This window comes from Podarcis vaucheri (genome assembly GCF_965113315.1).
Source record: "Podarcis vaucheri genome assembly, chromosome: 2".
NCBI lineage: Eukaryota > Metazoa > Chordata > Lepidosauria > Squamata > Lacertidae > Podarcis > Podarcis vaucheri.
In genome coordinates, this window is record NC_138760.1 from 128,881,102 (window position 1) to 128,909,029 (window position 27,928).

Here is a 27,928-nt window from a genome sequence, read left to right on the forward strand (position 1 = left end):
GTCGCAGGGATTCGAACCACCGACCACCCGATCGGAAAGTCCTAGGTTCTGTGGATTAGACCACAGCGCCACCCGCTTCCCAGTCCAGGGGTAGTCAGCCTTTTTATACTTACCGCCCACTAATGCATCTTTCTTAATGGTAAAATTTCCTTACCGCCCACCAGGACTTGATGGAAGGAGGATTCCGAACCCCCTACTGCCCAGTTAGAATCCTGAAATGCCCACTAGTGTGCGGTAGGAACCAGATCGACAATCCCTGATCTAGACCAACCCCCTGCAATGCAGGAAAAACCCGACCTCTGCTGAAAAACCTAAAAAAATGAAGGAGAGTTCACCACCTTCCAAGGTAGCTCATCTCACTTGCACTCAGAAATTTATTCCTAAAGCTTAGGATTAGATGTATTTTTACTCCTTGCATAAAATAAAGATGCAGGAAGAGTCGGAAAGCCAGGAAGTAATTGTAATCTCTGTATTTACGTGAATTTAAGTGAAAGAAGTGAAAGAAGCTCTCTTACATAACTGGAAAAAAATTACATAACTGGAAAAAAATATTACAAAAAGACAATACCAATAAAGAGTACAAATTAAGAAGGGGGAAAGAAAAGAAAACTTAAACTATCTATTGTTATTATTAAGATAAAGATAAAGATGAAGAATATGAGATAAATTTGAGATTGCAATTTCATGTTAAAGTAAAAAAAAATCTCATTATCATTAAACCCAACCTCCTATTTATTCCTTAGTTCTTTCTAAATAACTTTACTGCCATACCAAAATATTATTTTTTATATTATTTTTACAGTTTTTTTGTTGTTTAGTCGTTTAGTCGTGTCCGACTCTTTGTGACCCCATGGAACAGAGCACGCCAGGCACTCCTGTCTTCCACTGCCTCCCAGAGTTTGGTCAAACTCATGCTGGTAGCTTAAAGAACACTGTCCAGCCATCTCGTCCTCTTTCGTCCCCTTCTCCTTGTGCCCTCCATCTTTCCCAACATCAGGGTCTTTTCCAGGGAGTCTTCTCTTCTCTTGAGGTGGCCAAAGTATTGGAGCCTCAGCTTCATGATCTGTCCTTCCAGTGAGCACTCAGGGCTGATTTCCTTAAGAATGGAGAGGTCTGATTTTCTTGCAGTCCATGGGACTCTCAAGAGTCTCCTCCAGCACCATAATTCAAAAGCATCAATTCTTCAGCGATCAGCCTTTTTTATGGTCCAGCTCTCACTTCCATACATCACTACTGGGAAAACCACAGCTTTAACTATATGGACCTTTATTGGCAAGGTGATTTCTCTGCTTTTTAAGATGCTGTCTAGGTTTGCCATCGCTTTTCTCCCAAGAAGCAGGTGTCTTTTAATTTCGTGACTGCTGTCACCATCTGCAGTGATCATGGAGCCCAAGAAAGTAAAATCTCTCACTGCCTCCATTTTTTCCCCTTCTATTTGCCAGGAGGTGATGGGCCCAGTGGCCATGATCTTCGTTTTTTTGATGTTCAACTTCAGACCATATTTTGCGCTCTCCTCTTTCACCCTCAATAAAAGGTTCTTTAATTCCTACTCACTTTCTGCCATCAAGGTTGTGTCATCTGCATATCTGAGGTTGTTGATATTTCTTCCGGCAATCTTAATTCCGGCTTGGGATTCATCCAGCCCAGCCTTTCGCATGATGAATTCTGCATATAAGTTAAATAAGCAGGGAGACAATATACAGCCTTGTCGTACTACTTTCCCAATTTTGAACCAATCAGTTGTTCCATATCCAGTTCTAACTGTCACTTCTTGTCCCACATAGAGATTTCTCAGGAGACAGATGGGGTGATCAGGCACTCCCATTTCTTTAAGAACTTGCCATAGTTTGCTGTGGTCGACACAGTCAAAGGCATTTGCATAGTCAATGAAGCAGAAGTAGATGTCTTTCTGGAACTCTCTAGCTTTCTCCATAATCCAGCGCATGTTTGCAATTTGGTCTCTGGTTCCTCTCCCTCTTCTAAATCCAGCTTGCACTTCTGGGAGCTCTCAGTCCACATACTGCTTAAGCCTGCCTTGTAGAATTTTAAGCATAACCTTGATAGTGTGTGAAATGAGTGCAATTGTGCGGTAGTTGGAGCATTCTTTGGCACTGCCCTTCTTTGGGATTGGGATGTAGACTGATCTTCTCCAATTCTCTGGTCACTGCTGAGTGTTCCAAACTTTCTGGCTTGTTCAGTGTAGCACCTTAACAGCATCATCTTTTAACATTTTAAATAGTTCAGCTGAAATGTCATCACTTCCACTGGCCTTGTTATTAGCAGTGCTTTCTAAGGCCCATATGACTTCATTCTCCAGGATGTCTCAAGGTCAGCAACTACACTACCGGGGGTGTACGAGACATCCATTTCTTTCTGGTATAGTTCCTCTGTGTATTCTTGCCACCTCCTCTTGATGTCTTCTGCTTCTGTTAGGTCCTTATTATTTTTGTCCTTTATTATTACACAGTTTAGTAATATTTATATACGCAATTAATAAAGACTGCTAAGATCACTCTAAAGTAGCTACAGATTTTAACATGGAATAGTTTTGTTTAAGATATATTCTAAAGGCCTCCCATTTTGATACAAATTCAGCTCTCGGTTTATTTTTTCCTGATAAGCTATCTAGTTCAGCATATTCAGTCAATTTTTGAATCCACTCCTGACTGGAAGGAATTATGTTGCTTTTCCACCTTGATGGCTATAAGGACTTTCGCTGCCACTGTTGCATACAGAAAAATACCTTTAATTTGTTTTGGAATATCTGAGTCAGTGATCCCCAACAAATGTGCCTCTGGCTTTCTATTACAGTGGTACCTCTTGTTACAGACACCTCAGGTTACAGATGCTTCAGGTTAGACTCCACTAACTCAGAAATAGTACCTCGGTTAAGAACTTTGTTTCAGGATGAGAACAGAAATCGCGCGGTAGCAGCAGGAGGCCACATTAGCTAAAGTGGTACCTCAGGTTAAGAACAGTTTCAGGTTAAGAACGGACCTCCAGAACAAATTAAGTTCTTAACCCAAGGTCCCACTGTAAAGGAAAGTCTTAACATTTTTTCTAATTCTAAATGGATTTCCTCCCAAAATTTCTTTCTTTTGCTACATTGCCACCATATATGATACAGTGAGCCTGTTTGATCTCCACATCTCCAACAGTTACTTTTGGCTCCTTTGTACATTTTGGCTAATTTCCATGGAGTCAAATACCACTGGTGCTGCATTTTTAAAAAGTTTTCCCTTATGGCATAGCACGTGGTAAATTTCCAATTATTCTTCCACAGATTTTCCCATTGGGACATTGTTATAACATACCCAAAGTCTTGAGACCACTTTATCATGGCTGATGTAACTTCTTCCTCCCCGACTTCCCAGTGGAGGAGGAGGCGATAAGCTTTAGAGAGAGTTTTACTTTTTGAGTGTATTACGTTGGATTCAAATCTTGAGGTTCTTGGTGAACTATTTTTTTCTACTTTAAATTTTTGAATAATTGATAATATTGGAACCTATCTGTAATAATATCTCTTAATTCCTCGAAACTTTTAAATCTCAGTCGGTTATCTTCTTTTAAAATTATTTTATAAGCAGGCCAATTTCACAACGTATTTTTTTTCTTCACCACTGTGGCCTCTGCTGGAGAGGCCCACCATGGGATTTTAGGCTCCAACTGATCTTTGTATTTCTCCCAAACTTTAAGAACTGATCTCCTTATAATATGATTTGAGAAATCTGTGTATTTTTGCCTTTCCATAAATTCAATAAGCGTGCTAACCCCAGCGGTTATTATGTCCCTCCAAATCCAATTAACCTATATCTTGCAAATTAGCAGTGCTCAACTTAAAGTGCTTTCCTCATTACAAGAATCGAAATATTTTCCCCATCTTGATTCACTTATGCAAAATGAGTTGTGAAATCTGACCAAATCTTTTCCCACATTCCAAGTATATATATGGTTTATCCCATGTGAGTTCTTTTATGAGAAGTAAGCGTAGATCCATGTGCAAATCTCTTTCCACACTCCAAACATTTATATGGTTTCTCCCCTGTGTGAGTTCTTTTATGAGAAGTAAGCGTAGATCCCTGTGCAAATCTCTTTCCACACTCCAAACATTTATATGGTTTCTCCCTTGTGTGAGTTCTTTTATGAGAAGTAAGGGCAGATCCCTGTGCAAATCTCTTTCCACACTCCAAACATATATATGGTTTCTCCCCTGTGTGAATTCTTTTATGAGAAGTAAGGCCAGATCCATGTGCAAATCTCTTTCCACAGTCCAAACATTTATATCGTTTCTCCCCTGTGTGAACTTTGTGATGAGATCTAAGGCTTGAGCTTTCAGTGAAGTTCTTTCCACACTCAAAACAGGTATATGGTTTCACCCCTGTGTGAATTCTTTGATGACATTTAAGCTGTGATCTGTGAGTGAAGCTCTTTCCACACTCAAAACATGCATACGGTTTTTCACCTCTGTGAATTTTTTGATGTTTATGAAGGCCTGTACCATGCCGGAAGCTCTTTCCACACTCAAAGCACTTATATGGCTTCTCTTCTGAATGGATTCTGCGGTGGATAACAAGTGATGTGGAGTTACTAAAGCTCTTTCCACATGTCACACATTTATATGGTTTTTCCCCTGTATGGATTCGCTCATGCACAGTAAGATGTGAACTATGACTGAAGCTCTTCCCACACTCAAAGCATTTATACGGCTTCTCACCAGTGTGAGTTCTCTTATGTGAACTAAGGTGTGAACTCTGGCTGAAGCACTTTCCACATTCCAAGCATTTATATGGTTTCTCCCCTGTGTGGGTTCTCTTATGTGTAGTAAGGCTAACACTGTGAGCAAAGCTCCTTCCGCACTCCAAACATTTATAAGATTTCTCCCCAGTGTGAATTCTTTGATGCAATGTAAGACTTGAGCCATGAGCGAAGCTCATTCCGCACTCCAAACATTTATATGGCTTCTCCCCTGTGTGGATTTTTTGATGCATTGCAAGGCCTGAGCTGCTAGTGAAGGCCTTTCCACACTCAAAACAGGTATATGGTTTCTCCCCTGTGTGGATTTTTTTATGATATACAAGGCTTGATCTGCTAGTGAAGGCCTTTCCACACTCTAAACAGGTATATGGTTTCTCCTCAGTGTGGACTTTGTAATGTCTTTTAAGGTATGAGTGGCGATTGAAACCCTTTCCACATTCTAGGCATTTGTATGATTCCTGTCCTGCGTGAATTTTTTCATGTGATTTTAGGCCTGAGCTGTCACTGAAGTTCTTTCCACACACCAAGCATTCACACGCTTTCTCCTCTGTCTGGATTCTGCAGTGTGAATTGAACCTAGATTTACTTTGGAATGTTTTGCCACATAAAGGTCTCTCATTTGTTCTCTTCCCCTTCTGATGTTTTTTCTGGACTGGGATTTGATGGTCGTTATCAGTCTGCATTAGAAGGCCTTCATACCTCCTATTTTCTTCTTGCTTTTTCTCTTGTGGTCTTGTTTCCTCTTGATCTTGAAAGGTCTTTCCTTTGACTTCATTCTTGGTTCTTTCTGATGAGACCCAAGAACAATGACTGTCGTGTTCATCACCTGCTAAAGTTAAGGGAAGATGACAATTAAAAATGTAATCCAAATCACCATCCTAGTGAGACTTTCTGTAACATCTGATGATGATGATGGTGATTTTATTATTTATACCCCGCCCATCTGGCTGGATTTCCTCAGCCACAGCATATATAAAACATCAAACTGCCCAATACAGGACTGCCTTCAGATGTCTTCTAAAAGCTACATAGTTCTTTATCTGCTTGACATAATAATAATAATAATAATAATAATAATAATAATAATAATAATTTATTTATACCCCGCCCATCTGGTTGAGTTTCCCCAGCCACTCTGGGCGGCTCCCAATCAGTGTTAAAAACAGTACAGCATTACATATTAAAAACTTCCCTGAACAGGGCTGCCTTAAGATGTCTTCTGAATGTCAGGTAGTTGTTTATCTCTTTGACATCTGATGGGAGGGCGTTCCACAGGGCGGGGGCCACCACCGAAAAGGCCCTCTGTCTGGTTCCCTGTAGGCTCACTTCTCGCAATGAGGGAACCGCCAGAAGGCCCTCGGCGCTGGATCTCAGTGTCCGGGCTGAACGATGGGGGTGGAGACGCTCCTTCAGGTATACAGGACCGAGGCCGTTTAGGGCTTTACAGGTCAGCACCAACACTTTGAATCGTGCTCGGAAACGTACTGGGAGCCAGTGCAGATCTCTCAGAACCGGTGTTATGTGGTCCCGGCGGCCACTCCCAGTCACCAGTCTAGCTGCCGCATTCTGGATTAATTGCAGTTTCCGGGTCACCTTCAAAGGTAGCCCCACGTAGAGCGCATTGCAGTAGTCCAAGCGTGAGATAACCAGAGCATGCACCACTCTGGCGAGACAGTCCGCGGGGAGGTAGGGTCTTAGCCTGCGTACCAGGTGGAGCTGGTAGACAGCTGCCCTGGACACAGAGTTAACCTGCGCCTCCATGGACAGCTGTGAGTCCAAAATGACTCCCAGGCTGCGCACCTGGTCCTTCAGGGGCACAGTTACACCATTCAGGACCAGGGAATCCTCCACACCTGCCCGCCTCCTGTCCCCCAAAAACAGTACTTCTGTTTTGTCAGGATTCAACCTCAATCTGTTAGCCGCCATCCAACCTCCAACCGCCTCCAGGCACTCACACAGGACCTTCACCGCCTTCACTGGTTCTGATTTAAAGGAGAGGTAAAGCTGGGTGTCATCTGCATACTGATGAACACCCAGTCCAAACCCCCTGATGATCTCTCCCAGCGGCTTCATATAGATATTAAAAAGCATGGGGGAGAGGACAGAACCCTGAGGCACCCCACAAGTGAGAGCCCAGGGGTCTGAACACTCACCCCCCACCACCACTTTCTGGACACGGCCCAGGAGGAAGGAGCGGAACCACTGTATGACAGTGCCCCCAGCTCCCAGCCCCTCTAGACGGTCCAGAAGGATGTTATGGTCGATGGTGTCAAAGGCCGCTGAGAGATCCAGCAGAACTAGGAAACAGCTCTCACCTTTGTCCCTAGCCCGCCGGAGATCATCAACCAGCGCGACCAAGGCAGTTTCAGTCCCATGGTGAGGCCTGAATCCCGATTGGAAGGGATCCGAATGGTCCGTTTCCTCCAGGCGTGTTTGGAGTTGCTCAGCAACCACCCGCTCAATCACCTTGCCCAAGAATGGCAGATTTGAGACTGGGCGATAGTTGGCCAAATTGGCCGGGTCTAAAGATGTTTTTTTAAGAAGCGGTTTAATGACCGCCTCTTTCAGCGGGTCTGGGAAGGCTCCCTCACAGAGGGAAGCATTCACCACCCCGCAGAGCCCATCGCCCAGCCCTTCCCAGCTCGCTTTTATCAGCCAGGATGGGCAAAGATCAAGGAGACAGGTGGTCGGTTTCACTCGTCCAAGCAGCCTGTCCACATCCTCGGAGGTAACAGATTGGAATTGATCCCATATAACAGGACCAGACAGAACTCTAGCACTCTCCCGCCCTGGCCCTGCTCCCACTGTGGAGTCTACCTCCTTCTGAATCTGAGCAATTTTATCTGCAAAAAACTTTGCAAAAGCATTGCAGGAGATCTTGGGGTCCCTACCAGGCCCCGGTGGTACAGGTGGTTCCGATAAACTGCGAACCACCTGAAAAAGTCTCCTGCTGCTGTTTTCTGCAGATGCAATGGAGGCAGCGAAGAAGGCCCTCTTCGCCGTCGCCATTGCCACTTGGTAGGCTCGACGTTGAGCTCTAACCCGTGTCCGGTCTGATTCAGAATGAGTTTTCCGCCACCGGCGCTCTAGCCGTCTCAACGATTGTTTCATCACCCTCAGCTCCGGGGAAAACCACGGGGCTGTCCGGGCTCCATGCAATCGGAGAGGGCGCTTCGGAGCCAGACAGTCAATAGCCCTGGTTAACTCCGCATTCCAGCGTGCCACCAGGGAATCAACTGAAAGGCCATCAACTTGGGATAAAGCATCCCCTACCACTCTCTGGAAGCCAATTGGATCCATTAAGTGGCGGGGGCGGACCATCCGAATCGGTCCCACCTCCCTGCGGAGGGGAAGGGTTGCGGAGAAGTCCAGTTGCACCAGGAAGACATCTGAAGGGTGCCACCACTGAGCAGGCCCTCTGCCTGGTTCCCTGTAACTTCACTTCTGGCAATCAGGGAACCAGAGCTGGACCTCAGTGTCTGGGGTTAGAGATGCTCCTTCAGGTCTACAGGGTCAAGACTGTTTAGAGCTTTAAAGGTCAGCACCAACACTTTGAATGATGCTCAGAAACAAACTCTGAGCCGATGTAGATCCTTTAAGACCAGTGTTATATGCTCCTGGCAACTGCTTCCAGTCACCAGTTGAGCTGCCGCTTTCTGGATTAATTGTAGTTTCCGAGTCACTTTCAAAGGCAGCACCACCACTGTGAGCAGGTTGGGGCCTCCTTCGGGCTTGTTTTATACAAAGGAAAGTAAGGCAAACTGCATCCTGCCCAAAGGCCTGGCGGAACAGCTCCGTCTTGCAGGCCCTGCGGAAAGATGTCAAATCCCGCAGGGCCCTGGTCTCTTGTGGGAGAGTGGTCCACCAGGCCGGGGCCACGGCTGAAAAGGCCCTGGCTCTAGTCAAGGCCAGTCTAATTTCCCTGGGGCCCGGGATCTTCAAGGGGTTGTTAGCAGAAAGAGGCTGAAAGAGGATCAGTCTCTTGCATCGTTCCTGAGGAGCTCAGAAGCCTAAACAAGCTGCAGGTTCCTTGGGAGGGAGGGAGGGAGGGAGGGAGGGAGGGAGGGAGAAGTAAAAGGAGCCTCAGAGAAGCTGCAGGGATTCCTCTGCCCTAGATATTCTCCAGCCCCTGCAGAAGCCCAAATGGGGCATATATTACAAATTTATATCCCCCAATCTGGTGGGCTTCTCACAGCCACCCAGTGCGGCTAAGAGCATATATAAAAACAGAACAAAACATCAAACATAAAAAACAGAAATATCCTATACAGCAACAAACAAACCAATAATAAGAATAGCAACAACAACATGTTTACAGTTATACCCAAATTAAAATAACCACTAACCCCAAATAAACATTTAACCAACACCAACCCGACGAAAACAAAACAGAGGAACCAAAATCAGAACCGTTTAAAGCATTTTAGCCAGTTGCCCCAACCCAAGAGATGTTCCAGCAATGTCCCAGTGGCCTCCCAGGAGCCTCTTTCGGCAGTTCAAGGTGAGACTGGGCTCCACCCCCTTGGCCAGGTGGAATGGGCCTTGCACCCAGGCCTCATGGCATGGGGGGCACAGTAGTGACCTGAAAGTAGATCCCATTGAACGCAGTGGTTTTTATATCTATATAGGGCTCCTCTGCCTAGTCCTCCTCTTCTGGCAACATATTGGTGCATGCTCCAGGGGATAGACTTTGGAGAAGACCTCTTCCCTGCCTTCCTGCAAGTCAAGACCTTCTTGCATTGTATGTTCTCCTGTCTTTCCTGATTGCTGGAGGGAGGAGTTCCCTCCAGCCCCCACCCATCCATTTCTCCTTCTCCACCCCCAACCCCCTGAAACTCAGCCAACCTCTCCCAGCCTCAGAGGTGGGGAGTCCCAGCTCAGGTCCTTTCTAGCCCCACAAATCCAGCTTCTTTGGAACTATTTTGCAGGACTCAGAAGTTTAAACAAGCTGCAGGTTTTGGGGGGTGAGGGAGAAGCAAAGGCGGCCTCAGAGCCCCTCCAGGGATTTTCCTCCATGGATATATTGGGAGGGGAAGCCCACCCCCAGTTTCCACAGTAAAACCTCCCCCCTTTATCTTATTCCTTGCTTCCACTCTCCATCCCTCCAAGTCCCTCTCTCCTGGAACTCACCAGATGTCTCTGATGGTCCTGGGAGGCAACGCTCAGAGGTTGCTTGGAGGGATGCAGGAGACAGCCTGACCAGGTCAACCGTCCATCTTCCTCCTTCCATCCTCGCTTGGATTGAAGAGCTCAGAAGTTCCCGATGAAGAAAAGAGAGCCTCAGAGGCCCTGCAGTCAGTTTCCTGCCCAAGACATTTTCCTGGTGAATGTGAAGCCATGCATGAAAAGTGGAGTCATGCCTGAAAGAGGATCTTCTTCCCACCACCATTAAAAACATTTATTTCCTTTCCCCCACCCCCACTTTAGGGGAAGGGGCTGTAGTTCGAGGGCAGAGCATCTCTTCCGCAGGCAGGAAGCCCCAGATTCAGTCCCCAGGCAGGGCTGAGACTCCGCGACTGAAAACCCGGAAGAGCAATTGCTGCCGGTCCGTGTCGACAATAGTAGCCCAGGTGGAGCAAGGGTATGACTGTATAGGCAGCTGACTGCGCTTGGAGCCCCCAGTTCTGCTGCTGCACAAGTTGCTGGTGGTGAGAAACTGATGACATTTTATGGCCAGTGGTTCTCCTCTTCCCTTCCTTAAAGTCTTCCCTCCTCCATCTCTCCCAGCACCTTGGTTCCTTCCTAGAGCTGGTCTGCTATACATAGAGACTGCGCCCTCCTTGGGGGCTTTCCTCCTGAACGCCCCCAGACAGGGAAGGCATCGAAGATAAAAGAGCCCATGTGTTGAAATGAGTTTCCAGCTGACCCTGCCCTCCCCCCCCCCTCTTTCCCCAAAACATGAATGTCTCCCTCTTCCCAGAGCCATCCTGCCTCCTTTCCTTTTAGGGAGGGGGGTTTCCTAGCCCACCCTAAAACTGCCTCTTCCCCCGCCTGCTCTCCTCCTGGGGCGCCCCTGCACCCCTAAAAGCCTTTTGCACTCATCGCAGCTCTTGGGGGGCTGAATTGGAGGGGGGGCAACCCCACGCATGCGCCCTCCCACCGCTGCCCCTTTGCAAAACTGCCCTCTCCTGGAAGGCTTCTCTCCTGCAAAGGAGCTGCTCTGACACGGGAGCCCCTTTCCCCCCCCCCAATATACCCCTATTTTTCCTACCTTGCAAAAAGCACAGTCTTCCGCGCTGCAAAATCTCCTCCCTCGCAGCTTGTCAAATGTGACAAAGGGGGGAGGAAGTGACGCTTTTCCCCTCCCCCCCCAGGAAATCCTCTCTCATAATATAATCGCTGCTTTTAACCCTTAAAGAACCAGCGTCCCTCCCACCCCCACCCAAACTGCGTGGTGCTGGAGACATAGCGGATTCTGCCTATGGGGACCCCTCCAAGCGCCCCCCTCCCTCACAAGGTTACTGAAAAGATATAAAGGGCGGGAGGGGCACAGAAAAACACTATAAGGATGTGCAGTTTTGGTCACAGCTTAGCCCACCTCACAGGGTTGTTGTTGCTGCAAAAGTAACAGGCGAGAGGAGAAGCCAGCAAGAAGTGGCTGGTGCAAATGTATCATTTCAGCTTCACAGACCCAGCAGAGACACAAAACCGGTGCCAAGCTCACCCTGCTCCATCACAATCGCTTAGCTGCAAAATTGCACAGTCCTGATCCTTTACAGGGGGAAGAAAACACCGAAAAAGTAAAAATATATACAACTGACTTGCAGGCAAAGAAGGCAGAGAGTTTTAAAGCTCTTTTTGCACAGGGCAGAGAGCTTTAAAAAACTTGGGTGGGGGTGGGGGCAGGACGGGGGTCTAAGAGCCATCCGGCTGCTGGTTCCAGAAGGCAAGGATGGTCCGATGGATTCATTCCCAGGGGTTTGTCCTGACCATATGTGATTTCGACTTTACACACCTATCACCGAAATGTAACCCCTGCAAAAGTTGTGTGTCAAACTCTGCACCCCATACAATTGTTTATTGTCACAACTCTCAGCACCCTTAACCAGCAAAACAAGCTCCCAGAAATCTTAGGGGGTTTCATGGGGCTTTGGATATGTGGTGTGAATGTGGCCTAGCAGATTTGTGCTGTGTGTGTGTGTGTGTGTGTGTGTGTGTGTGTGTCTAGCATCACTTGGCCTCCATACACACATTGGAAAGAGGCACACATTGATTAAAATTGTGCATCATAAAGTGGTACTTCGGGTAAGTACTTAATTCGTTCTGGAGGTCCGTTCTTAACCTGAAACTGTTCTTAACCTGAAGCACCACTTTAGCTAATGGGGCCTCCTGCTGCCGCTGTGCCGCTGGAGCACAATTTCTATTCTCATCCTGAAGCAAAGTTCTTAACCTGATGCAATATTTCTTGGTTAGCGGAGTCTGTAACCTGAAGCGTATGTAACGTGAAGCGTATGTAACCCAAGGTACCACTGTAAAATCACAGGTGCAGTCAGCTCTCTATCCTAGTACAGTCATACCTCGGGATGAATATGCTTCAGCTTAAATATTTTCAGGTTGCGCTCCGCAGCGACCTGGAAGTAACGGAGTGCGTTACTTCCACGTTTCGCCGCTCACATATGTGCAGGTGCTCAAAATGATGTCAAACGCATGCGCGGAAGCAGCGAAAAGATAAAAACGCAATTATATAAAATACATTTTGGGGTTTTGAATCAATAGTCAGATAGTGGATCTTATTCTAATTGCCCCAGCTAAAAACCTTGCAAATTTTGATGTCACTTGCTCATCTTGGTCTGCTGAGAGAAAAAAACACTGTGACAGTGGCTGGGAGACCAGGAATGGACAATAAAATAGGGCTGATAACCTCACTCTTAAAATATTTATAAAGAATGCAAACCAGACGGACATGCGCCACTGATTCGGTACTGCCATCTCCACAGGGACATAATCGTTTTTCGTGTGGAATTTGTTGGAATTGTCCCTCAAGTACAACCGAAGGCAGTATATTCAATCTTGTGAGAGTAAATGCGCATCTATATTTTATAATTGCTACGTTATGCAGATAGGGTGCAGGAGAGTCAAAATGGGTATATCTCTGCCGCTGATGTTTTTCCTACCGCAACCTTGGGCAGTAGGAATGTTGTCCCAGTGTTGTCATTCCAGCGTGGTTCAGGGCGGACCTGAAGTCACAAGATGAAGTCCTCCTCAACTCAGCTCCCTCTCCATCCCACTTCAAGATAAACAACAGGCCTCTCCTTTTAGTTGATCAACAACTTTCAAACATTCACCATTTTCTTCCTTGTCTTAGACGGGAAGGGTTTTTCTCTCCAAGCATTCGGGGACCACTGCTATTCATGTGCCCTTGTGAAATTCCTCTCACCTCCATGGTAGCGTTTTTTTGTTTAGCCAATGTCCTTTCTCTTAAAAATAGGTTGTATGTCAACACCTCCTTAAATCCACACTCTTTTTTTGGTGGTGGTGAGGTTAAGCCCTAGTTTCCCAACGACATCGGTCAAAACAAGGTTCTCCCCACCTTCACACCTTTCAAACCACATATAGCTTCTAGTGTCCACATCTCCTCTAGTGCACAGCCAATAAAATCCAATTATAAGAAGAACCTCCGCTTTTGATGGCGGTCCAAGGGGGTTGCATCTGTTGGGATTCGCAGGATACTGGATAAGTCTGCAGGCTTCAACAGGATGATGCAATACTCTGCTGGGTCAGAGTGACTCAGCAGGAGTGTGATTAGTGTAATTGGCTATCACCTGTTTTAAAAAGGAAAGCCTGTTTAACAGGAGGTGTGGTGGTTGTGCTGTAGTGTGGTGGTGCTGTGGTGCAGAGTATTCGTTTGTAAGTACTCTGTATGGACTGTTTCTTTTGTATATAGAAGAAGAAGAAGAGTTTGGATTTGATATCCCACCTTTCATTCCCCTTCAGGAGTCTCAAAGCGGCTAACATTCTCCTTTCCCTTCCTCCCCCACAACAAACACTCTGTGAGGTGAGTGGGGCTGAGAGACTTCACAGAAGTGTGATTGGCCCAAGGTCACCCAGCAGCTGCATGTGGAGGAGCGGAGACGCGAACCCGGTTACCCAGATTACGTGACTACCGCTCTTAACCACTACACCACACTGGCTATATAGCCTGTACAAAGCTCACATTAAAAAAGGACTGCACTGGAAAACCTGGAACTCTTAAGTGTTTTGCTGAAAACGCCGTGTGGAATATGCGACAGGGTTATGGGCCCAGCACGCTTCCGCTGCGCAAGAGTACAGGTGGCAGTTATCTAGCCGTGGGTGCTGGAGGTGAACTACAGGGATGGAGCAGTCCAGAACTGGTGTGTTGTTAGAGAAGCTGACGGCCACGAACTACAGCATCTGGTCGGTCCGCATGCAACACTTCCTCAAGCGTGAAGGCCTGTGGAAAGTGGTGGAAGAGCCACCGCAGCCCCCTGAGGAGGATGAGGACGACGATGAAAAGCTGGCACTAGCAGAGGCCCAGCTTCAAAAGGATGAGAAAGCTTTGGCTACGATCATCCTTGGAGTGGACGACAGCCAGCTAGTCTACGTAGCTGATAAGGTGACGGCAAGTGAGGCGTGGAATGCGCTCAAGGCTGTCCATGTGCGAGAGACAGCTGGCTCACTGATAACACTGACCAGGAGACTGTACCGGTGTCGGAAGAAACCGGGGGACTCCCTGGTAAACCACCTAAAATTCCTAACAGGCTGTTTCCAGGAGCTAGCCTTAAGAGGGAGGCCTGTGGGGGAAGAGGACAAAGTCTTTATAGTCCTGAGTTCCCTTGATGACAGCTATGATATGCTGGTCAACTCCCTCGAGTCTGTAGAGACTGATAAGCTGACTCTGGAATACGTGACCGGACGGTTGTATGCAGAGGAGGACAGGCGTGCAGAGCGAAAGATGACCTCAGCCCAGCTGTTGGAGCATCCCAGAGGGAACAACAGCCGGGAAGAGCAGAGGTGTCGGGAGCTGGAGAAACAGCCAGGAGGAGCTGCTGCAGACCAGCCGGTGGTCAACAAAGTAAAAAGGTGTTTTTGCTGTAAGTCCAGTGGACATCTGCTTCGGGACTGCCCGAGGAAACAACAAAAACAGCAGAAGCACAGGAGGCAGCAGAGAGAGTCTACCGCTTGGGTGTCTGCAGATGGTCAAGAAAATGAGGAGCTGTGGGTTCTGGACAGTGGAGCTTCACAAACCTTTTGTAAAAGAAAAGGATTGCTAACTGATGCTAGGGCTTCAAACAAAAAACATGTAAGTCTTGCTACGGGCCAGGAAGCTAATGTGGTTTGTGAGGGGGAGGTTGTGTTCCCACAGCTGGGACATACATTCAGGAATGTGTTGTGTGTGCCTAGTTTGCAAAACAATCTCCTGAGCATTCCTGATTTGGCAAAAGCAGGCTTTGAAGTAAATTTTGTGGGAGATCAGTGCCAGATAAAGCAAAAATGGGGCAGTGTTGGCAAATGCTAGCCTTAGAACTAATATGTATGTACTGCAGTGTGAATCTAAGGTTGCAAATGTGCAAAATGTCCCGACCCATGATATGTGTATTCATCTCCTGCACAGGCGTCTAGCTCATGCTAGCTATAAGGTGCTAAACAAAACATTGGAGTTGTGTGGGGGGATGAAAAACATAAAAAATTGTGATAATTACTTGGACTGTAATATCTGCAAGGAGGTTAAAAGCAGGGCTTGCCCAGTAGCAAGAGCAAGCCAGAGAGAAACCAAAAAACCACTGGAGTTAATTCATGCTGATGTAACTGGTCCTTTTCCACCAATTGTCTCCCACAACAAGTACTGTTTGATCCTAGTGGATGATTTTTCTAGATTTGGCTGGGTCTATCCATTAAAGCAAAAGTCTGACGTTGCCCAAACTTTGAAGTTCTGTGTAAGAAGGGTAGAAAGGCAACTTGGTGAAAAGGTGTGCTCTATTCAATCAGACAGGGGAGGGGAGTTTATGGCAAGCTCCCTAAGAAACTGGTTGCGTACCCAAGGGATTAAACATAGGCTTACCAATGTGGCCACGCCTCAGGAGAACGGAGTAGCAGAGCGTAGGGGAGGTGTCTTGCAGACACAAATGAAAGCATTGTTAGCAGATGCAAATCTTCCAATTAAGTACTGGGCTGAAAGTATTAAGACCGCGAATTATATTGGGAATCGCTTGTGGTCAAGGGTACTAGATGACATACCCTATAAAATTCTCTATAACAAAAGTCCCAGTTTGCAACATTTAAAAATCTTTGGGACTAAGGCATGGGTTGACATACCTGTGAAAAACCGGAGAAAAGGTGGGAAAAGGGCACAGCAGTTGCTATTTCTTGGGTATGAAAGTGGTACGAAAGCCTACAGGTTTGAAGATGATAAAAACCTTTTGAGTTATAGTCGATCAGCCAGCTTTAATGAGCAAAGAAATTGGCCCAAGATACATGCAAACCTGCTGCCAGAAAGTTTTACTGCCGAGCATACCTGATAAGGCAGCTGAAACAAAGCTAAGAACTGGCAGCTCTCCCAGAGAAACTGAAAGGGAGGAAGTAAAGGTTGAGCATTTTTCTCCAGCTGCTAGCATGGAGCAGGTGAGAGAAGAAAGTGCAACAGGGACAGGAGGAGGTAGATCTCCAGAGTCTATCCACCCCAAAAGCAGTCCTGAAGGTAGCCCAGGGGGTGAGATTAATGAACCAAGGAGGTCTGCAAGAAGTAATAAAGGTCAACCTCCAGACCGTTATGGGTTCCCAGCCACCATAAACCAGGTTTGTGTAACTGAGCCAGAAAACTTTGAAGAAGTGCAAGAGTTACCTACTCTAGAGAAAGAGGCGTGGTTAAAGGCAATGCAGGCAGAGTATAACTCTCTGCTAAACAACAATGTGTTTGTACCTACAGAATTGCCTAAAGGTAAAAAGCCCATAAGCTGTAAGTGGGTTTTTAAAGTGAAAAAGCTGGCTGATGGTAGTTGTCAGAGGAAAGCCAGGTTGGTGGCACGGGGCTTTACACAGAGGAAAATGATACATTATGATGAAGTGTTTGCCCCAACAGCAAAGGCTGAAACAGTAAAATCAGTTTTAGCAATGGCAAGTCTGAGAGGGTTAAAAGTTAATCATTTTGATGTTGCCTCAGCATATTTAAATGCTCCTATTGATCCTCAGCAGTGGCCAGAGGATTGGAGAAGATCAGTCTACATCCCAATCCCAAAGAAAGGCAGTGCCAAAGAATGCTCCAACTACCGCACAATTGCACTCATTTCACACGCTAGCAAGGTTATGCTTAAAATTCTACAAGGAAGGCTCAAGCAGTATGTGGACCGAGAACTCCCAGAAGTGCAAGCTGGATTTAGAAGAGGCAGAGGAACCAGAGACCAAATTGCAAACATGCGCTGGATAATGGAGAAAGCTAGAGAGTTCCAGAAAGACATCTACTTCTGCTTCATTGACTATGCAAAAGCCTTTGACTGTGTTGACTACAGCAAACTATGGCAAGTTCTTAAAGAAATGGGAGTGCCTGATCACCTCATCTGTCTCCTGAGAAATCTCTATGTGGGACAAGAAGCTACAGTTAGAACTGGATATGGAACAACTGATTGGTTCCAAATTGGGAAAGGAGTACGGCAAGGCTGTATATTGTCTCCCTGTTTATTTAACTTATATGCAGAATTCATCATGCGAAAGGCTGGGCTGGATGAATCCCAAGCCGGAATTAAGATTGCCGGAAGAAACATCAACAACCTCAGATATGCAGATGACACAACCTTGATGGCAGAAAGTGAAGAGGAATTAAAGAACCTTTTAATGAGGGTGAAAGAGGAGAGCGCAAAATATGGTCTGAAGCTCAGCATCAAAAAAACGAAGATCATGGCCACTGGGCCCATCACCTCCTGGCAAATAGAAGGGGAAGAAATGGAGGCAGTGAGAGATTTTACTTTCTTGGGCTCCATGATCAGTGCAGATGGTGACAGCAGTCACGAAATTAAAAGACGCCTGCTCCTTGGGAGAAAGGCGATGGCAAACCTAGACAACATCTTAAAAAGCAGAGAAATCACCTTGCCAACAAAGGTCCGTATAGTAAAAGCCATGGTTTTCCCAGTAGTGATGTATGGAAGTGAGAGCTGGACCATAAAGAAGGCTGATCGCCGAAGAATTGATGCTTTTGAATTATGGTGCTGGAGGAGACTCTTGAGAGTCCCATGGACTGCAAGAAGATCAAACCTCTCCATTCTGAAGGAAATCAGCCCTGAGCGCTCACTGGAAGGACAGATCGTGAAGCTGAGGCTGCAATACTTTGGCCACCTCATGAGAAGAGAAGACTCCCTGGAAAAGACCCTGATGTTGGGAAAGATGGAGGGCACAAGGAGAAGGGGACGACAGAGAATGAGATGGTTGGATGGTGTTCTTGAAGCTACCAGCATGAGTCTGATCAAACTGCGGGAGGCAGTGGAGGACAGAAGTGCCTGGCGTGCTCTGGTACATGGGGTCACGAAGAGTCAGACACGACTAAACGACTAAACAACAACACATTGACGCCGAGGTATATTTACAGCAAATACCAGGTTATGAGCTAGAAAAAGACAGCATGGTGTTAAAACTGCAAAGGGCACTATACGGTTTGCACCAAAGTGCACGTCTATGGCATGAATGCATAGACACAACTTTGAAAAAGATGGGATTCAAACAAAGCCTGGCTAATTCCTGTTTATATTCAGCAATGGTGCAAGGAAGTGTTTGTTATTTACTTTTGTATGTTGATGATATCTGTCTAATAACAACTGCACAAAAGCAAGTGTCTTGGTTTATAAACAGCCTAGGTAACAAATACAAACTGAAGTATTTGGGAGAGATTCAGAATTACTTAGGAGTAGAGGTTCAGAGAAATGAAGAGGGTGTTTACTCTCTGAGTCAGAAGGAAAAAATCGAAAAGTTACTGAAGACCTATGGAATGGAGAGGGCAAATGAGGTTGACACTCCCATAACTACCCAGTACAAAAATGAACCAGAAGGGCAAAAATGTGAGAATGCAACAGCGTTTCATTCTCTGTTGGGTTCTTTGTTATATTTAAGTTGTTGGACAAGACCCGACATAACATTGGCAGTGCACATGTTAAACCAAAGAAGTGCAGACCCGGCTCAGAGAGATTGGGTAGCACTTAAAAGAATCCTAAGGTATCTGAAAGGCACAAAAGATTACGAACTGGTGCTGGATACAGGATATGATCAGCAAGTGTATGCATACGCTGATGCCAGCTGGGGGGACAGAGAAAATGGAAAGTCTACCACTGGCTATGCCATATATATTGGAAATGCCCTGGTTCAGTGGAAATCCCAGAAACAAACATTTGTTGCCACAAGTACTTGTGAAGCAGAGTACTCAGCCATAAGCGAATGTGTATCACAAATAGAGTGGTTTGCTTGCCTAACAAAAGAGCTTGGAATACCTTCTGAAATGCCAATCACTGTGCTAAGTGACAACCTGGCTGCACAACAGCTTGCCAACCAACAGAACTTTAAGAGCAAGAGTAAACATATTGCGATAAGATACGGAAATGTGAAAAATGCTTTGGAAAGAAATGTGTTAAAGGTACAGCACTGTAACACAAAATGCAATGTGGCAGATTTGTATACAAAATGTTTAGATGCTCCTAAATTTCGAGACTTAAGAGAATTATTGGGTCTCAAGCCTTTGACTTAAGGAGGAGTGTTGGGATTCGCAGGATACTGGATAAGTCTGCAGGCTTCAACAGGATGATGCAATACTCTGCTGGGTCAGAGTGACTCAGCAGGAGTGTGATTAGTGTAATTGGCTATCACCTGTTTTAAAAAGGAAAGCCTGTTTAACAGGAGGTGTGGTGGTTGTGCTGTAGTGTGGTGGTGCTGTGGTGCAGAGTATTCGTTTGTAAGTACTCTGTATGGACTGTTTCTTTTGTATATAGCCTGTATAAAGCTCACATTAAAAAAGGACTGCACTGAAAAACCTGGAACTCTTAAGTGTTTTGCTGAAAACGCCGCGTTGAATACGCGACAGCATCATGGCAAAGGTGATTACCCAACTCCTCCATCTGCCCCCATGCTGATCTGCACGGGAGTGAGCTGTTGAGGCGACCGGGGTCAGCCTGCTCCCTCGGGTCAGCCTGCTCCCTCGTACCCCAGGTTTCCAGGAATGTTTAAACCCTTTCGTTCCCTACCCCTTCATTTGTGCCTGCCTCCAATGTCGAGGGAGCTACCGCCATGGTGCAAGACCAGAACTGGAAACTCAAGGTCAAAGAATAATACAAATGTAGTGTTGGAATGGACCACAAGAATCATCTAGTCCAGGGGTAAAGGTAAAGGGACCCCTGACCGTTAAGTCTAGTTGCGGATAACTCTGGGGCTGCGGCGCTCATCTCGCTTTACTGGCCAAGGGAACCAGCGTACAGCTTCCAGGTCATGTGGCCAGCATGACTAAGCCGCTTCTGGCAAACCACAGCAGTGCACGGAAACGCCGTTTACCTTCCCGCCGGAGCAGTACCTATTTATCTACTTGCACTTTGATGTGCTTTCGAACTGCTAGGCTGGCAGGAGCAGGGACCGAGCAACGGCAGCTCACCCCGTCGCAGGGATTCAAACCGCCAACCTTCTGATAGGAAAGCCCTAGGTTCTGTGGATTAGACCACAGCACCACCCGCATCCCAGTCCTGTGGTGGTCAACCTTTTTATACTTACCGTCCTTTCTTAATGGTAAAATTTCCTTACCGCCCACCAGGACTTGATGGAAGGAGGATTCAGAACCCCCTACTGCCCAGTTAGAATCCTGAAATGCCCAGTAGTGTGCGGTAGGGACCAGGTCCACAATCCCTGATCTAGTCCAACCCCCTGCAATGCAGGAAAAACAACCCAACCTCTGCTGAAAAACCTAAAAAAATGAAGGAGAGTTCACCACCTTCCAAGGTAGCTCATCTCACTTGCAGTCAGAAATTTCTTCCTAAAGCTTAGGATTAGATATATTTTTACTCCTTGAATAAAATACAGATGCAGGAAGAGTCGGAAAGCCAAGAAGTAATTGTAATCTCTGTATTTACGTGGATTTAAATGAAAGAAGTGAAAGAAGCTCTCTTACATAACTGGAAAAAATATTACAAAAAGACAATACCAATCAAGAGTACAAATTAAGAAGGGGGGAAGGAAAAGAAAACTTAAACTATCTATTGTTATTATTAAGATAAAGATAAAGAATATGACATAAATTTGAGATTGCAATTTCATGTTACAGTAAAAAAAAAATCTCATTATCATTAAACCCAACCTCCCATTTATTCCTTAGTTCTATCTAAATAACTTTACTGCCATACCAAAATATTATTCTTTATATTATTTTTACAGTTTTTTGTTGTTTAGAAAAAGACCATGCTGTCTTTTTCTAGCTCATAACCTGGTATTTGCTGTAAATATACCTCGGCGTCAATGTGTTGTTGTTTAGTCGTTTAGGCGTGTCCGACTCTTTGTGACCCCATGGAACACAGCACGCCAGGCACTCCTGTCTTCCACTGCCTCCCGCAGTTTGGTCAAACTCATGCTAGTAGCTTAAAAAACACTGTCCAGCCATCTCGTTCTCTGTCGTCCCCTTCTCCTTGTGCCCTCCATCTTTCCCAACATCAGGGTCTCTTCCAGGGAGTCTTCTCTTCTCATGAGGTGGCCAAAGTATTGGAGCCTCAGCTTCAGGATCTGTCCTTCCAGTGAGCACTCAGGGCTGATTTCCTTCAGAATGGAGAGGTTTGATCTTCTTGCAGTCCATGGGACTCTCAAGAGTCTCCTCCAGCACCATAATTCAAAAGCATCAATTCTCTGGCGATCAGCCTTCTTTATGGTCCAGCTCTCACTTCCATACATCACTACTAGGAAAACCATAGCTTTAACTATATGGACCTTTTTTGGCAAGGTGATTTCTCTGCTTTTTAAGATGCTGTCTAGGTTTGCCATCGCTTTTCTCCCAAGAAGCAGGCGTCTTTGAATTTCGTGACTGCTGTCACCATCTGCAGTGATCATGGAGCCCAAGAAAGTAAAATCTCTCACTGCCCCCATTTCTTCTCCTTCTATTTGCCAGGAGGTGATGGGCCCAGTGGCCATGATCTTCGTTTTTTTGATGTTCAACTTCAGACCATATTTTGCGCTCTTCTCTTTCACCCTCAATAAAAGGTTCTTTAATTCCTCCTCACTTTCTGCCATCAAGGTTGTGTAATCTGCATATCTGAGGTTGTTGATATTTCTTCCAGCAATCTTAATTCCGGCTAGGGATTCATCCAGCCCAGCCTTTCGCATGATGAATTCTGCATATAAGTTAAATAAGCAGGGAGACAATATACAGCCTTGTCGTACTCCTTTCCCAATTTTGAACCAATCAGTTGTTCCATATCCAGTTCTACCTGTAGCTTCTTGTCCCACATAGAGATTTCTCAGGAGACAGATGAGGTGATCAGGCACTCCCATTTCTTTAAGAATTTGCCATAGTTTGCTGTGGTCGACACAGTCAAAGGTTTTTGCATAGTCAATGAAGCAGAAGTAGATGTCTTTCTGGAACTCTCTAGCTTTCTCCATAATCCAGCGCATGTTTGCAATTTGGTCTCTGGTTCCTCTGCCTCTTCTAAATCCAGCTTGCACTTCTGGGAGTTCTCGGTCCACATACTGCTTGAGCCTTCCTTGTAGAATTTTAAGCATAACCTTGCTAGCGTGTGAAATGAGTGCAATTGTGCGGTAGTTGGAGCATTCTTTGGCACTGCCTTTCTTTGGGATTGGGATGTAGACTGATCTTCTCCAGTCCTCTGGCCACCGCTGGGTTTTCCAAACTTGCTGGCATATTGAGTGTAGCACCTTAACAGCATCATCTTTTAAAATTTTAAATAGTTCAGCTGAAATGTCATCACTTCCACTGGCCTTGTTATTAGCAGTGCTTTCTAAGACCCATATGACTTCACTCTCCAGGATGTCTCAAGGTCAGCAACTACACTACCTGGGGTGTACGATACATCCATTTCTTTCTGGTATAGTTCCTCTGTGTATTCTTGCCACCTCCTCTTGATGTCTTCTGCTTCTGTTAGGTCCTTATTATTTTTGTCTATTATTACACAGTTTAGTAATATTTATATACGCAATTAATAAAGACCGGTGAGATCACTCAAAAGTAGCTACAGATTTTAACATGGAATAGTTTTGTTTAAGATATATTCTGAAGGCCTCCCATTTTGATACAAATTCAGCTCTCGGTTTATTTTTTCCTGATAAGCTATCTAATTCAGCATATTCAGTCAATTTTCGAATCCACTCCTGTCTGGAAGGAATTATGTCGCTTTTCCACCTTGATGGCTATAAGGACTCTCGCTGCCACTGTTGCATACAAAAAAAATACCTTTAATTTGTTTTGGAATATCTGAGTCAGTGATCCCCAACAAATGTGCCTCTGGCTTTCTATTACAGTGGTACCTCTTGTTACAGACACCTCAGGTTACAGATGCTTCAGGTTACAGACTCCACTAACTCAGAAATAGTACCTCGGTTAAGAACTTTGTTTCAGGATGAGAACAGAAATCGCGCGGTAGCAGCAGGAGGCCCCATTAGCTAAAGTGGTACCTCAGGTTAAGAACAGTTTCAGGTTAAGAACGGACCTCCAGAACAAATTAAGTTCTTAACCCGAGGTCCCACTGTAAACGAAAGTCTTAACATTTTTTCTAATTCTAAATGGATTTCCTCCCAAAATTTCTTTATTTTGCTACATTGCCACCATATATGATACAGTGAGCCCGTTTGATCTCCACATCTCCAACAGTTACTTTTGGCTCCTTTGTACATTTTGGATAATTTCCATGGAGTCAAATACCACTGGTGCTGCATTTTTAAAACGTTTTCCCTTATGGCATAGCACGTGGTAAATTTCCAATTATTCTTCCACAGATTTTCCCATTGGGACATTGTTATAACATACCCAAAGTCGTGAGACCGCTTTATCATGGCTGATGTAACTTCTTCCTCCTCGACTTCCCAGTGGAGGAGGAGGCGATAAGCTTTAGAGAGAGTTTTACTTTTTGAGTGTATTACGAGAAGTCAGCTTAGATCCCTGTGCAAATCTCTTTCCACCCTCCAAACATTTATATGGTTTCTCCCCTGTGTGTGTTCTTTTATGAATAGTAAGTTTATAGCCATGTGCAAATCTCTTTCCACACTCCAAACATTTATATGGTTTCTCCCGTGTGAGTTCTTTGATGATATGTAAGGCTTGTGCTGTGACTGAAGTTCTTTCCACACTCAAAACAGGTATATGGTTTCACCCCTGTGTGAATTCTTTGGTGCGATGTAAGGCTTGAGCTGTGAGTGAAGCTCTTTCCACACTCAAAACAGGTATATGGTTTCATCCCTGTGTGAATTCTTTGATGACGTTCAAGGCTTGAGCTTTGAGTGAAGCTCTTTCCACACTCAAAACATGCATACGGTTTTTCACCACTGTGAATTTTTTGATGTATATGAAGGCTTGTAACCTGGCTGAAGCTCTTTCCACACTCAAAGCACTTATATGGCTTCTCTCCTGTATGGATTCTGCGATGGCAAACAAGGTATGTGCAGTTACTAAAGCTCTTTCCACATGTCACACATTTATATGGTTTTTCCCCTGTATGGATTCGCTCATGCACATTAAGGTGTGAACTCTGACTGAAGCTCTTCCCACACTCAAAGCATTTATACGGCTTCTCACCAGTGTGAGTTCTCTTGTGTGAACTAAGGTGTGAACCCTGACTGAAGCTCTTTCCACATTCCAAGCATTTATATGGTTTCTCTCCTGTGTGGGTTCTCTTATGTGAAGTAAGGCTAGCACTGTGAGCAAAGCTCCTTCCGCACTCTGTACATTTATAAGATTTCTCTCCTGTGTGAATTCTTTGGTGCGATATAAGACTTGAGCCGTGAGCGAAGCTCATTCCGCACTCCAAACATTTATACGGCTTCTCCCCTGTGTGGGTTTTTTGATGCGAAGCAAGGCTTGCGCTGTGACGGAAGGTCTTTCCACAGTCCAAACAGGTATACGGTTTCTCCCCTGTGTGAAGTTTTTGATGTTCTGTAAGGTTTATCCTGCGAATGAAGCTCTTTCCACACTCAGAGCACCTATGTGGTTTCTCCCTGCTGTGGACTACCTGATGTGTTGTAAGGTTTGAGTGGCGCTTGAAACTCTTTCCACATTCTAGGCATTGGTATGATTCCTGTCCTGCGTGAATTCTTTGATGTGATTTTAGGCCTGAGCGGTCATTGAAGCTCTTTCCACACACCAAGCATTTACACAGTATCTCCTCTGAGTGGATTCTGCAGTGTGGGCTGAGGCTCGATTTACCTTTGAACGTTTTGCCACACGAAGGGCTATCATTTGTTCTCTTCGCTTCATGCCTATTTCTTTCTGATGAGCCCCGAGAACCATTATTGCCCTGGTCATCACCTGCTAAAATTAAGGGAAAACAGCAAACATTAAAAACTTCCCAATACAGGGCTGCCTTCGGACGTCTTCTAAAAGCTACGTACTTCTTTATCTCCTTGACATCTGACGGGAGGGTGTTCCACAGGGCTGGTTCCACTACTTCACTTCTTACTGTGACGAAACCAGCAGAAGACCCTCAGAGTTGGACCTCATTGTCCAGGCAGAAGGAAGGAGATGGAGATGCTCATTCAGGTCTACAGGGCCGAGGCCGTTTAGAGCTTTAAAGGTCAGCACCAACACTTTGAATTGTGCTTGGAAACATACTCTGAGCCAATGTAGATCCTTTAAGACCAGTGTTATATGCTCCTGGCAACTGCTCCCAGTCACCAGTTGAGCTGCTGCTTTCTGGGTTAATTGTAGTTTCGGAGTCACCTTAAAGGCAGCCCCACCTAGAGCGCATTGTAGCAATCCAAGCGGGAGATAACCATAGCATGTACCACAGTCTGTGTGCAGGTAGGGACTTAGCCTGTGATGGAGCTGGTAGACAACAGCCCCAAAACTCTGACTATGCCCATGTCACCATTAAAAAACATTCATGTCCTTTCTTTCTACCTTTTATCTCTGCTAGCCCAGAGCTCTGGCCCTGCAGCCTTCCTCGTTTTCTTGCCAGGTGGGCTTCCTCAATCCCAACATTTCCCCAGGTCCCCATCTCCATTCCCTGGAACTCACCAGATCTCTCTGAGGGTCCTGGGAGAGAACAGTCAGAGGTGGTGGGAGACAGCCTGACCAGGTCAACTGTCCATCTTCCTCCTTCCATCCTCGCTAGGTTTGCAGAATAATAAATAAATAAATAAATAAATAAATAAATAAATAAATAAATAAATAATGTTTTATTTATACTCCACCCTTCCTGGTTCAGAAAACCGGGCTCAATGCAGCTAACAACAAATTTAAAACACTTAATTGATGCAACAAAAAACAGCATGGGGAGCCCTGCAGGAGTTCCCCCCAGGGCTCCCCACGCTGCGGGTAGCAGAATGCCACCCGGAGGGGCGGAGTGCCCTGAAGCAGAGTGCCCCTCGCGCCGGGCAGACATCGGCCAGCCCCACAAGCTCGGGGGACAGCAGGGAGGCGCAGCACCACCATCCCGCTGTTCCTCGACCTTGTTCGGTTTCCCCGACCTGCTTTTGCGAGGGAAATAAAGGAATTTTTTTTCTTTATTTCCCCCCCAAAAAACTAGGTGCGTCCTATGGGACGGAGCGTCCTATGGGACGAAAAATACAGTACCTCTGCTGACTCACGCGCTCCGACATTTTCTTAGACTGACATTTCCTGGTTTGAGGAACGGAAATGAATTGCATAAGACTGACATAGACGGACATAGATTGAGAAGGGGGTCGAAAATCGCAGAGAGGGAGTGACTCAAACAGCGACATCAGCTGGTGAATAAAAATTCGGCACTCTTTTGAAAAAGACGTTCCTCTAATAAGACTTTTAAGAGCAATTACAGGGATTTTTGCGAGATCTGCAACTAGTGAAGATCCCAAAGTGCTGCATCATAATCATAAGGTTTCATCAGCTGACCTGCACTGACAGAAAGTCTCAGGTGCCAAGGAACAATCAGCGGTGCACTTTCGGGAACCTGATACATATCCTTTTCAGTCACATCTTGGCCCCCCACCTCTGATATGTAGGGCAGCAGAACACGGTTTGAGGAAAATGGCTTCATGAGCTAGAGAGGGACTGCTGCCATGACCCACAAGTTTCTCACTGCTGACGTGGCAGTTTGGCTGCTGCAAACTGGGGGGAAATCTGTCTCCATACTGAGATGAAGCCCATTCAGTGCCTCATCTGGCAATTGCTGCAGCTATACCAGCGAGTGTCGGAAGATTCAGGACCCAAGACAACATTATACTCTGAAAAAGAATTTTCTTCACACCACCATTCATGGGCGTAGCCACGGAGAGGTGGGGGGCAGCCCCCCAGATCAGGTAAAACATTAGAAATACTTAACTAACTGACCAATCATGCCAGTGCTGCCCCCCTAACAAAAGGCCTGCCGCCCCCACCAAAAATATTGCGCCCATGCCACCACTGAAAAACATTCCTTTCCTTTTCTACCTTTCATCTCTCACAGCCCAGAACTCTGGCCCTGCAGCCTTCCTCGTTTTCTTGCCAGGGGGGCTTCCTCACCCACAACATCTCCCCAGGTCCCCATCTCCATTCCCTGCCACTCACCAGATCTCTCTGAGGGTACTGGGAGAGAACAGTCAGAGGTGGTGGGAGACAGCCTGACCAGGTCAACTGTCCATCTTCCCCCTTCCATTCTTGCTAGATCTGCAGGAGAATAATAATAATAATAATAATAATAATAATAATAATAATAATAATAATAATAATAATTTTTGTATCCTGCCTTCTCCGGCCGAGGCAGGGCCCAGAGTGGCTAGCATCATAAAAACAACACAATATGCATAAAAACAGACATCAATTAATTAAAATACATCTTAAAATTAATTCAGACAAGTTAAAATCTAAGCCGTTGGCAATTATCTTTTTTTTTTTTTATAAAATTTTTATTGGGTTTTCACATTTTATATAGACAAACACAAAAACAAACAAATAAACAAAGAAAAAACAAACAACAACTACAAACATATATACTTTCAAAAAATGTTATTTTCACCCTGGTCGTTGACTTCCCCCCACCCCCTCCCTTTCGATTTGTCCCAGTATCTTTCCATCCACAGCCATTGTAAT

The 27,928-nt window shown here is 45.6% G+C and overlaps 2 protein-coding genes across 4 annotated transcripts in view; both read right to left on the bottom strand.

Annotated features, from left to right (window-relative positions):
• Positions 1-455: 455 nt before the first annotated feature.
• Positions 456-27,928, bottom strand: part of LOC309527326 (uncharacterized protein) — a 63,637-nt gene continuing 36,164 nt past the window's right edge. Inside the window, exons 1-3 of one of the 3 annotated variants that reach the window (XM_082214074.1) lie at positions 25,898-26,029; positions 2,573-5,581; positions 456-1,818 (exon numbers count right to left, since the gene is read on the bottom strand). In XM_082214074.1, the coding sequence (XP_082070200.1) occupies positions 3,954-5,581; positions 25,898-25,985 (1,716 nt within the window). In that variant the 5' untranslated portion in view covers positions 25,986-26,029 and the 3' untranslated portion in view covers positions 456-1,818; positions 2,573-3,953. Of the gene's footprint in view, positions 1,819-2,572; positions 5,585-25,897; positions 26,030-27,928 lie in introns of those variants that run through there. The other 2 variants (XM_082214076.1, XM_082214075.1) reach the window with 2 other exon arrangements.
• The window catches only part of LOC309527342 (uncharacterized protein), a 36,447-nt gene continuing 35,551 nt past the window's right edge, over positions 27,033-27,928 (bottom strand). Inside the window, exon 2 of the transcript XR_014217195.1 lies at positions 27,033-27,505. The gene's annotated coding sequence lies outside the window, so the exon portion shown is untranslated. The remainder of the gene's footprint in view (positions 27,506-27,928) is intronic.